Raw genomic sequence first — 12,582 nt, 5'->3', positions numbered from 1 at the left:
GAAGTACTAGGTTAAAACGTGTGTGTGTTTGGGGCATATTTTGGGTATGATTTTACTACCTGGCAGCCTTTGGTTCCTTGTTTTTCCACAATAATGTATGGTTTGTCTTGTGTTTTCTTTTTCCAATGTAAATAAAGAGGTTTCCTGATCTATGAAGAAGCCATTCTGTTGGGAGGAAGAAGGCCCTGTTTGGGGCTGGAATAGGACAGAGTATTTTTCTCTGCCTTACTATTTGAGGCTCCTCCCTCTGTTGATGGAATGAGAGGCTCAGAAACCAACTGACTCTTGGTGCTGAGATATGGCAGAACTCTTTTTCCTCCTTCTGGTCCTATATTTCATAGGGTTGAACGTGTCTTGTTTCCGTGTGTTCCTTTCACATTTACATTTATTATGTTGCGGAAATAGTTTCTGGAATAAACCTCCTTCTTACTATTCTTAATCTTCTCTCTCCTCCTAATTACTAATAGTCCTGCTCTGCAGTATTGCAGTGACCAGCAGAGACTGAGATTGGACCTAAACCTAAACTTAGTTTTTTTTTGAGGCCACAGGTCCCACCTCTCCAGGAACAACACAGTTCATGTGATAGGATCAGAAAGCTCCAGGGCTGGGAATCCATTGTGAGCCCAAGGAACCCTGACCAGAGACATCTTCTATAGCAGCTGGGCAGAGGCAGAAGAGTCACAGGACAGAGTGAGTCCTAGAGTGGCTGTTTATTTCCCAAGAGCAGCCGAATCATCCTGGGTGAGCTACTTGTTTATTCCTACTTCCATTATTAGTTTTGTTCTGGTGGGGAGAGGGATGGCAGTCCTTACCTAGTTAATCATGCCTTCGTTTACGGCCTCTTTGTACATGACTGTTTCATGTAGGGTCCATATCTACCATGATATATTCTTTTATTTGTACATATTCAGTTGCTTTCTCCTTCCTTACCCACCAAAAATTATTCTGTGTTTTACAAGTATTCTTTCATTAATGTGTGCTTACAAAATGTGTGTCGTTCTAGAAGTTGTAAAAATGTAATGCTCTCAGATTTCACCTCAGTCCTCAGTTTTAGACTTTTCATTTTAACAAGAGTTAATGTCAGATTTTCATCTTTATGACATTCTTTGGTTCGTGGATATGAGATTCTTTAGGTCATGGATATAAAGTCCATATTTAGATTTTACCTGGGGTGCTTCTTTTAGTGTAAACATTTTTTGTTATGAAAGTTTTGATATATAGGGCAGAATCAAAAGGATCTTATCAGTGAACAACCATTTGTCTACCACCTAGTATTTACTGTTAGCATTTTACTACCCTTGCTTTATCACAGTATCTATCCCTCTGTGCATACATTAGTCCATCCTATTTTGGGTATATTTCATAGGCTTAAGTTTTCATAACATATTTTAGACATCTGAACTTCCTTCTCTAAATACTTCAGTATGTGTAGCATTAACTAGTGTTCAGTATTTGTCGTTTTCTATTCTTTTTCTTTTTGGCTTGGCTTTTCCACTCTGTTAATGATTATTTTTTCTTTTTCTTTTTTATTTTAGTACTGGAAATTGAAATCAGGGCTTTGCACATGCTAGGCAAGCACTCTACCACTGAGTTACACCCTAGTCCCTTTCAATGCTTACTTTCTTGTTATTTTTGTTGTTGTTTTTGCTTTTTATTTTGGTGCCAGAAATTGAACTCACGACCTCACACGTGCCAGGCAGGCGCTGGGCCACTGAGCTATATCCCCGTCCCCACCATGCCCAGAATAATGCTTACTTTTTGTTTTTGTTATGCAGTACTGGGGATATTAAACCCAGGGACACTCTGCCACTGAACTACGTTCCTAGCCATTTTTATTTTAAAATAGAGGCTTGCTAAATTGCCCAGGCTGGCCTCAAACTAATGATCCTCTTGCCTCAGTAATGCTTACTTTTGATGAACAGATACTTCTTTTTTTCCTTTTCTTTTTTTATTTTTATTTTTGAGACAGGGTCTCATCATGCAGTTCAGGCTGGCCTTGAACTCACTATGTAGCCCAGGCTAGCCTTGAATTCACAGCAGTTCTCCTGCCCCAGCCTCCCAAGTGCTGGGATTACAGGTGTGCACCACCATGCCCAGCTTGATGAGTAGCTATTTCTAACTTTGTTACTCTGATTTATAACTTTTTTTCTTTTATTGCTAGTGATTTTGTGTCCAGTTGATTAACTTATTCTTATCCTAAACTCATATAAAAATGTGCCTTTGTTGTTTTATTCCTATTCAGATTTATCATGCATTTGGGATTGAGTTCATGTTTGTGAAGAGTACCAAGTACTCATATATATGGCTGGGGTGTGTAACTCTATTCTCTTCCACTTATCTGTTTTTCTAGCCATATGCCAGCACTACAATGTCTTTATTTATTTATGTATTTATTTTCTGGTACCAGGAATTGAAATCACGACCTCACGCTTGCCAGGCAGGCGCTGTACCGCTGAGCTAAATCCCCAGCTCCTATGTCTTTATGTATAGTAAGCCATGCTGTCTTGTTGCTTTTAATTTTTGGTGATTATAATTGCTATCAACATTTGTATGTGGGTTTTTGTGTGGACATGAATTTTCAGATCAATTGGGTAAATACCTGTGGTCATGATTACTGAATTGGGTACTAAAATTCTGTTTAGCAATTTTCTCAAAGTTGCTGTACCATATTGTATTTCTACTAGTAATGAATGAGAGTCCTTACTGCTCTCATTCTTGCTACTGTTTGGTATTTTTTACTTTGTCATTCAAGTAGATATGTAATAGTATTTCATTGTGGTTTAAATTGCATTTCCTTAGTAGCTACCATTTTTGCAATTCTTTTCCATGTGTTTTGGCTCTCTGTATATCTTTGATAAAGTGACTAGTTAGGTCATTTGCCTTTTTCTCTCTGGTACTGAGGACTGAATGCAGGACTGCATGCATGCTAGACAAGCACTCTGTTGCTGAGTGCTATTCCCAGCCCGCATTTGCCCATTTCCTAAAGGACTATTCCTTTGTCATTGAGTTTTAAAAATTCTTCACATATTATGTATTGTGTCTTTCATCAGAAAAGTGATTTGCGGATAGTTCTTCTAATGTTTGATTTGTTTTTCAGTCTCTTAGAACTGTCTTTCACAGAATAAAATATTTTAATTTTGACAAAGTCTACTTTCTCAAAAGCGCCTGCCTGGCAAGCGCAAGGTTGTGAGTTTGGTTCCCGGTACCAGAGAAAAACCAAAAAAAAAAAAAAAAACAAACAAACAAACAAAAAGCCTACTTTCTCAATTTTAATATTTAGAAATGGATTGTACTTTTGATATCATATCTAAAATCTCATTGCCCAAATGAAAGCACACAAGTTTTCTCTTATTTTTTTTAGAGCTTTTAGAGTTTTAGCTTTCAGACTTAAGTCTATGAATCATTTTGAATTAATTTTTCTCTAGGGTATGGGATATGGGTTGAGCTTTATTTTTGCTTCAGAGCCTTTCTTTTTCTCTATCAGATTGCCTTTGTGGAAAACCAGGAGAAATGTTTCTGTGCATCGGTCTATGGGTCTAATCTTTCACTATTACCACACTGTCTTGATCAAGTAGTAAAGTTTAAAACTGGTAGTGGGGGCTTTCCTCCTTTGGTTTTCCTTAGAATTGTTTAAAATTCCTTAGAAAGTTGGAATTTCTAAAATTTCTTTTAGAAACTTTAGGATAGCTTTTTTTAGAAACTGTTTTAGTTTCTGTGCCTTTCCATGTAAGGTAGAAAAGTTTGTAAAACGATTGCTGGGATTTGGGTTAAAATTGCACTGAATCTATAAATCAAATTGGGATGTATTTGCATCATATACGACTGAATTTTCTTACCTGTGAGCACAATATATCTCTTTATTTAGCTTTTCTTTATTATTTTGTTCCTTTGCTGAGTTTTTTATTGACACAGGCTTTTCATAGTCTTAAGGCCCAACAAGTTCTGAGGCTACAAATAACCAAAAGTGGATTGGCAGGGGCTCAAATCAAGGTTGATTAAAGGACATGGCGTGAGGGCAAATCTGAGTGTATGTTTGTATTGATCTTTATTATTTTTTATTTATTTTTAGGAGCCAGGATCTTTTTTTTTTTGGTTTTTTTTTTTTTTTTTTCCTCCGGTACCGGGAACCGAACTCACGACTTTGCACTTGCCAGGCAGGCGCTTTTGCCGCTGAGCTAAATCCCCAGCCCCAGGAGCCAGGATCTTTATTGCACTGCTCAGGCTGGCCTCATTCTCCTGCCTCAGGTTCCCATGTGGCTGTCTGTGGCAGTACAGTATTCTTTCTCCAGCTTTCTTGGTGGGAACAGGAAGTTTCTTATGATCCAGCTCCTCTAGAGCTAGCTGGGCATGGAGCTTGACCACATCCTCAGGCTCTAAATGCACTGTGGGCTTCAGCAAGTGATAGAGATCCTTGAGGACATCCCTTAGTACCTCAGTAGTGATAGTAACTGTGAACACTTGAACTTCATAGTAATCAGGCATGCTGTCATCCTGTCTCACTGGAATTCCATTTCTTTAATAGAATTAGCTCTTAAGGTTATCTATTTTTGTCATGGTGCTGGGATCAAATCTAGGGCTGTGCACATGCTTGGTACCACTGAGATATATCCCTAGCCCAAGGTTATAGATAAATTTTTGAGTGAATTTGGTAACATATCTTTTAATGAATAAGTCTGTTTCATAGAGCTATTAGTGTTTCCGTATTTGTTGGATCAGTAGTGATACTGTCTTTCATTTTTTACATTTGTAATGTATATCATCTTTCTTTTTCTCTTGGATATAATACTTCACTTCATTTGGGCACATAGGTAGGAGAACAGCTGCTGAACTATATAGCAAGATTATATTTAGGTATATAAGAAACTGTCAAACTGTCTTCCAAAGTGGCTGTACCAGCAGTCAGTGAAAATTCCTGTTACTCCACATCCTCTGCAGCATTTGTTGAAAAGATGATTGATTGGGTGCACATCAGTGAATGTTTCCAATATAATTTTTATTTCTCACAAAGTGGAGTGTAAAAAATTAATCCCCTATGCAACCTGTTGTTTTTCAGAACCTTGGTAAAAGAACTTGTGATTGGATTGGCATGTTCCATTCTTGAGACTACTGTCATTCATAGATGTGTTTGTGGATTTTACCTGGGAGGAGTGGCAGTTGCTGGATCCAATGCAAAAGTGCCTGTACAGGAGTGTGATGTTAGAGAACTACAGCAACCTGGTCTTCCTGGGAAGGTGCAACCTCCTTGAGGGGATGTGTACAGTCTTCAGGCTTCTCCTCCTCAGTTGCTGGAAAGTAGGGCTTCCATAAAATGCTGAATTATGTTGGCCTTATACTCAAGGATCAGGTATTCTCAGTACCGCACTGGCATCAGAGTATGCTGATTGAATGGTTTTTGCTTTGTCAAACTACTAAAGGGTGGTTTCATCACATCCCCTTACACCAGCCTGAATTCCAAGTAATTTTGGTCCAAGTTATATGTGATTTTCTCTGCTCAGGGTATCAACACACCCAACCTGATATCATCTTCAGTTTGGAACAAGGAGAGGAACTGTGGATGGTGCAGGCCCAGATTCCACATCAGGACCGGCCAGGTGAGTGACGTGAGGTTCAGATCTTTTCCCTCTGACTCAGAGCTGGTTTGGACACTGATGTGATGTACTCCTCTTGTACTTTTCTTCTCTCATTTATAACTGTGTTTTCTTAATCTCATTCCTTCGTGGCATCCTCAGTTTTCTTTCTTTCTGAGTAACAGATTCATTTTATTATTCATTTGAGCAAACATTTCTGCTTTCTCTTATTCAGTCATGATGTGACTTCATGTATGAAATCATGTGTCATATACCTTTTTTTTGTTGTTATTACTGGGTATCGAAGTCACGACCTCATGTTTGCCAGGCAGGCGCTGTGCCGCTGAGCTAAATCCCCAGCCCATCATATACTTATATATCTAAATATATTTAAGTTTGGTATGCTTAAATTCAGTAACTGCAGTTCCAACTTTCTTCCTTATCTTTGAAACCTCCTGGGAGAGCCTGCTGTTTCCATGCCTGCTCTGCTGCTTAGTATCATTCTGATCACATTGCTGCACTGTATGACACTTTCACTGCTTCCCTTGTTCCAGTGACCTGTGTGGAGCCTGCCTTTGTGATACTCCACCGAGTCCTCTTGCTCTTCTCTCTGAGTTCAAAGTAAGAATTTTTTGTTTGTTTTAATATTCTCAGTTTCCTTTTAATATTGCTTTTTTTGTCTATGGTGCTGGATGTAGAATCCAGTGCCTTGTGCACACTTGGCAAGTATTTTGCCACATCTCCAGGATGAGTACTGTAGCTTTTAAAAGACTTCTGTCTTAGTGCATTTGTGCTGCTTTAACAAAGTACCACATCACAGACTGAGTAATTTCTCAAAGAGAACTTTATTTCTTACAGTTCTGAAATCTGGCAAGTCCAGTTAGGCTCCATGTCTGATGAGGGCCTGGTGTTTGCTTCTACGATTGTGCCTTATTGGTGCACCCTCCAGAGGGGAAGAACAGTGTGGGACAGAAAGAGTTGCCAAAAGATTCCAAGCTCGCTTCCTCCAGTTCTTTCATAAGGCACTACTGTAATTCATTCAGGAGAACAGAGGTCTCATAGCTTAATTCCTCCCCAAACGCACCACCTCTTAATATCACAGCAGTAAGGGTTAGATTTCACCATTAATTTTTTTAAGTTTAAAAACTTTATTACAATGAACGACATTGCCATTAAGCCGACACTCCCACTCACTTTGAATACACCCACCCCATAGTTATTGCACTTTCTGAAGCAGTTCTAGAAGTCCTCCTCCATGAGTGTCTTTACAGAGTGTGATAAAAAATATAGGGAATGTTGCTGCTGAGTACCAGAAAGGCAGGCTCTTAAAACCATTATGGTGTTCCCCATTCAACCTCATTACCCCTAGGCCTAGTATCACATGACTGTTGGCTCTTCTCCAAAGTCAAAACGACCATTAAGGACCATGAATTGATTCAGTATGTCAAGGCAACCATGAGAGCACAACTAAAGTTACTCCTGAAAGAGGACTTCCTGAACTGCTTCAAAAAGTGACAAGAACAATGGGATAAGTGTGTTGAAGCAAGGAGGAGCATTGTGAAGGGGACTGGTGTCACTGTGTCCCTCACTGTAATAAATGTTTTTAAATTTATTCACCATATTTTTTATTACCCTGCATACCTTATCTAAAATGTTTGAGACCTAAACTATTTCAGATTTGGGATTTTTATAGATTTTGGAATACTCGAATATACATAAAATGAGATACCTTGGGTAAGAGACTCAAGTCTGAACATGAATTTTGTTTGTTTCATATGCACCTCTTTAATAGCCTGAAGGTAATTTTTAAAATATTTTTAGTGCATCTACATTTTGACTGAAAACATCACAGGAATCAGCTGTGGAATTTTTGCATTTACAGCATCTTTTTGCTGCTCTTAAAGTTTGTGGACATTTGGGATTTGGGATTTTCATATTAAGGATACTCAACCTATATATAATTTATTGACGTACTTACAATCTTGTGCAGACATCACCACTACTTCCAAAACCTTTACACCATTCCAAACAAAAGTCTACATCCATTAAGAATTACTTCCCAATTTCCTTCTCCTCCGTAACTCTAACCTGTATCTGTCTTTGTCCCTATGAATTTGCTTATTTCAGGTACTTCATGTAAGTGGAACCAAACGATATTTGTCTTTGTTTGGCTCAGCTCACTTTGCATGTTTTCAAGGTTCAAAACTTCACTTTTTATGATTGAATAATAGTCCATTGGCTATATATGCTACATTTTGTTTAGTTATTTATCTGTTAATGGACATTAGGGTTATTTATACCTTTTGGCTATTGTGAATAATGCCTATTAATGCCTATGTATCTGTTCAAGTCTCTATTTTCAATTATTTTGGATAGAATATGGGAATTTTATATTTAACTCTTAAAGGAATTGCCTATTTTCTATACCATTTTACATTCTCATCAGCAATATATAAGGGTTCTAATTTTTTTATCTTCTTAACAGTTGTTACTATTTATTTATTTATTTATTTATTTTTAAAATTAAGCCTAGCACGCAGGAGGTTGAGGCAGGAGGATTGCTATGAGTTCAAGACCAGCCTGGGCTACAAAGTGAGGCCATCCTAAACTGCACGGTGAGACCTTGTCTCAAAAGAAAAAAAAAGTTAAGTTTATTGGTACAATTTAGATATACATAACAATCATATTCATCATAGGGAATTTGTACCTGTACATGATATATCCAGCTTCTGTTTTCCTGTCCCCTTCCCCTCCCTTTAGCCCCTTTTCCTCTCCTTATTTACAAAGGTTTGTTTCCATTTTATTCTTCCTTTCTCTTTTTCTCTTCCCTCCCTCCTTTCCCCCTTCTTCCTCCCTAGTTCCCCTTTCCTTTTGAATAATTTCTTCCTATTTCATAGTATCTGTTGTACATTTTAGTTCTTATTTACACTCTCAGTTTCTCACATGAGACTATGTGATATTTACACGTGTGTGTCTGATTTATTTCACTTAGGAATATGGTTTCAAGATCCATCCCTCTACCTAGAAATGTCTCAGGTTTATCCTTCTTTATAACTGAGTAGTACTCCATTGTATAGAAAAACCCTCATCCTTGTTATCTACTCATCAGTTGATGGCCATTTGGGTTTCCAAGATTTAGCTATTACAAACTGTGCTGCTATATGAACATGGGTGCACATATATTGCTGTGGTATGATGCTTTTAATTCTTTCAGGCACATACAAAGAAGGGGAATAGCTGGATCAAATGGAACCTCTAGTCCTAGTTACTTGAGGATTCTCCACACTGATTCCCACAGTGGTTGCTCCAGTCTATATTCACACCGAAGTGGAGAAGTGTTCCTTTTCCCCTACAACCCTGCTAGCATTTATTATTGGTTGATTTCTTGATGATAGTCATTCATTCTAGAGTGAGATGGAATCTCAGCATTTTAATTTGCATCCCCAGTGATGTTGGACATTTTTAAATATATAGATTTACTGTGTACTTCATCTGAGAAGTATGTATTCATCTCAGATGCCCATTTTTGTACTGGGTCTTTAAATTTGGGGGTCCTGATTTTTTCGATGCTTTATATGTTCTAGATATTAGTCCTTTGTCTGAGGATCAACATTACTTTTTTTTTTTTTTTGGTTTTTCTCCGGTACCGGGAACCGAACTCACGACCTTGCGCTTGCCAGGCAGGCGCTTTTGCCACTGAGCTAAATCCCCAGCCCCAACATTACTTTTAAAAGGGACATGTATTAATCACTTTCCTGTATTTGGGACAAAATAAATGACATCTACAACTTACAGAAGTTTATTTTGCATTACAGTTTTAGAGGATTCAGCCCATACTTGGTGGCTCTGAGGTAGAAAGAGCATGGCAGAAGGGCATGGCTGAGGATTGTTCTCAACCTATGGCAGCTGGGAAGCACAGACAGAAGGCAGACGCCGGGGATGAGAATATGCCCTTCCAAGCCACACCTCCTAGCTCTTCCAACCAAGCCTCACCTCCAAACACAAGACTTTTGAAGGAAATTTTGGATCTGAACCATAGTAGAACACTTAGGGGACACATTAAACCATGGGACCTTCCACTCTGAAGCTTTAAGCTTTTTTTCTTTACTGGTAATTGACAGCCTTACCCATCTTTCTTCTGCTCTTTGGTCCTGGGTTTGATTGATCCACTGGCTGTTTCCCTGGTCCCTGCCACTCCCTTGCCTCATTTTTAGAAGCTAGAATCATTTCTCTCCCTGCTCCATCTTTCTCAGTGTGTTCTGTTTCTGATGCTTCCTGCCACCAGGAACCAGAGTGAATCTCCTTTATACACAATTTACTCTTAGCAGTCTTGCTCTTAGCATTTTAATCCTTTACAAATAAGTCTTTTAAAGCCTCTATCTTTTCAATTTTTACTTCAAAAGATGACAGTATGTACTTATTTGCCATAGTTACTATTTTTATACTAATTCACCTTGGATGACACTATCAGATACATCTCCTAAATGCGGTTTTCAGTAAGTCCCCAACTTATGAATGAGTTCTCTTCTGGAAGGATTGTTCATAAGTTGGATTCATTAGCAAGCCAACAAAGGGTGTCTTATGCAGTACACCTGCAAAGGTTTGAAACTTGAATGTTTGCCAGTTAGGGACTTAATGTATTCAGTGATAGGATACAGGGACAGTTAGCCTCTGTAGAATTAGTATTGTTTCACCTGCAATTTTTGATCAGTCCTACACCAACCAGTTTAAGAAGTGGTTTATAGCTATCCACTGTCAGAGGTCCTAAGGAAGGCCAACTCAGTGAGTCAGTAAATCACTGAAGAGTGATTTTTCTGCCCTGCTCTTCTATTAGTGTTTTCCTTGGATTGCCTCTAGCTTAGTCCATTTTCTGCTGCTAAGTTAGTCTATTTTGTGCTGCTGTAAGAATACCCAAGGCCAGGTGATTTATAAATGAAATCTTTATGTTTACATGCTGTTTGGAGGCTGGAAGTTGAAGACCAGGCAGCCACATGTGTCCAGGGTTTCTTGCTGCATCTAACATGGCAGAAAGTGGAAGGACAAGTTGACAGAAACAAAACATAAGAAACATCCTCACTTGGAACTACCTCTTTCATGGTATCTTGCCCTGCTCCACAAGAGCAAGACCTGCATAAATATCTTATGTCCTAGCCACCTATTGTAAACTATCAAAACTGTTAAACTGGGGACTACATTTCAACATAAGTTTTGGAAAGGACAGACCATACTGAAATCATAGCACCTCCATGGCTCTTATGGTTCCAGCTGACACAGATACATGCAGTATTGTGACCAACAGAATAAGAAGGGCTTTCTGTTCTTCATGACTCTTCAGGTGTTAAGACCTATCCCAGGAAACCACCTGCAGACTTAAGCATGTCCTATAGGCTAGATTTCTGTAACATGCCCTTGCCTAAAGAAGGCTCTGTAAGGGACTTGGGATTATGACAATTGGTTTAGAGTGGAGTTCACTTCTGGATGTGAGGTTGGGACAGGTCCGCACTTCTCTGAACACGGACTTAATGATTCAGGTAGGAAAACCAGGTTTCTGCCTACCAGGAATAAGGCAGTGCCACTGGGAAAACATGAGTGTCTGCCTTTGTCCACTTCTTTGGCTAGGTAGCTCCCAAGTGCATGCTTCTTAAAAATACTGTGCAGCTCTTACTTCACTCTGCATTGATGAAAGTCTAGGATCCTGTTCCCATTCAGATCTGGGTTTTCTTTTTCTTTCTTTTTCCTTTTTTTCTTTCTCTTTCTCCCTTCCTTTCCTCTCACCATCATTCTCCTCTCCTTTCCTTTCCCTTTCTTCACTCTCCTTTCCTCTCTCCCTTTGCCAGGGCTTATTGACAGTGAGGTGAGCTAACCCTTGCTTCTGCTCTCTGAGCATAATTTCCTTTTCTGTTGTCTTCTGTGTTTACTTGGGATGATTATTGTGAAGATGCTTTTCTGTAGCTTCAGAATATTTTGTTGGTGCAAATTTGGTTTCCCAGGGATCATCTTCAGGCTACAGCCAGTAGTTACATTTAATACAGGGTTTAATCCTGTTTAAATTTTTAAGAATTGCTATCTTCTATCTTGTAGTCACTCATTTTGGTATATTTTACTGATTATCTTTAATTCTTAAAATTCTCCCTTGAGGTTCCAAGCATAATCTTAGTTTTGCTGTTAGTTTAGAGTGTTCAGCCATAAGCATTAGAGTTCCTGGGACATCAAGTGATGGAAGTCAGAGTGTAGCATCTCCAGATGGACAGGTGTGGTATCAGCAACAGAAGGATTGGAGCGTAAAGGATAGGATTTATGGTGAGGATAGCTTCAGTTCCCAGGAATTCTGCATGTCTAGAGGTGACAACCAGATACAGGAGCAATGCGATTCAAGGGGAGAGGTTATTCACTTGCCTATCTTCTTGATGGGGACACCTTTTACTGTAAGGCCATGTAATATTCAGTAACTTCTGCCCAAGCCATAGTTACAGTCAGAAGTGCCCATGTTCATCTCTCTGCATACCAGGGAAGGTACTGTACCAATGGGAATTGATGTTCCTGGAAAAAAAATTTGGTTGTGTACTGAATTAGTAAGGGGGGTCAGATTTAGTAGGTAGGAAAACTGCTTGCATTTTCATAGTAAACCTGGAGTGAAGTATTAAGATCTTCTGATGTGCTATCTCCAAACCTGATTTGCTGTTGTGTTCTCTTAGTATTCTGTTAATTGCCCTAGTCGTTATGTTACTTTGAGGCATCTAGATAGACTGTACTCATTCTCCCTTTTCTCTGACCTCCAAATTTTGCTGTTGTGGTTTATGGATACAACCCTCTGTCCTATTTTCTGTTGATTTATGTTTTGAATTGAACCCATAGCTTACACATGTTAAGCAGGTACTATACCACTGAGCTACACCAGCAATCCCTTTGTATGTTTGACTTTTTGTCTGTATTTATGTTAAAGCCATTAAAAACCTGTCCAAGCCCCCCGCGCCTTGCGCCCAGGCAGCGAGTTCTCCGGGAGCGGCAGGGCTCC

At 39.0% G+C, this 12,582-nt stretch overlaps 1 protein-coding gene across 1 annotated transcript in view; it reads left to right on the top strand.

Annotated features, from left to right (window-relative positions):
* The first annotated feature begins 4,188 nt into the window (after positions 1–4,188).
* The window catches only part of Znf268 (zinc finger protein 268), a 21,738-nt gene continuing 13,344 nt past the window's right edge, over positions 4,189–12,582 (top strand). Inside the window, 1 exon segment of the mRNA XM_013503577.1 lies at positions 4,189–5,591. Coding sequence (XP_013359031.1) covers positions 5,309–5,591 — 283 coding nt within the window. The 5' untranslated portion in view covers positions 4,189–5,308.

Source organism: Chinchilla lanigera, unplaced genomic scaffold, assembly GCF_000276665.1.
Source record: "Chinchilla lanigera isolate Chin_1 unplaced genomic scaffold, ChiLan1.0 scaffold00081, whole genome shotgun sequence".
Classification (NCBI taxonomy): domain Eukaryota; kingdom Metazoa; phylum Chordata; class Mammalia; order Rodentia; family Chinchillidae; genus Chinchilla; species Chinchilla lanigera.
The sequence above is the reverse complement of the archived record's forward strand: the minus strand, read 5'-3'. Positions and strand labels throughout refer to the sequence as shown.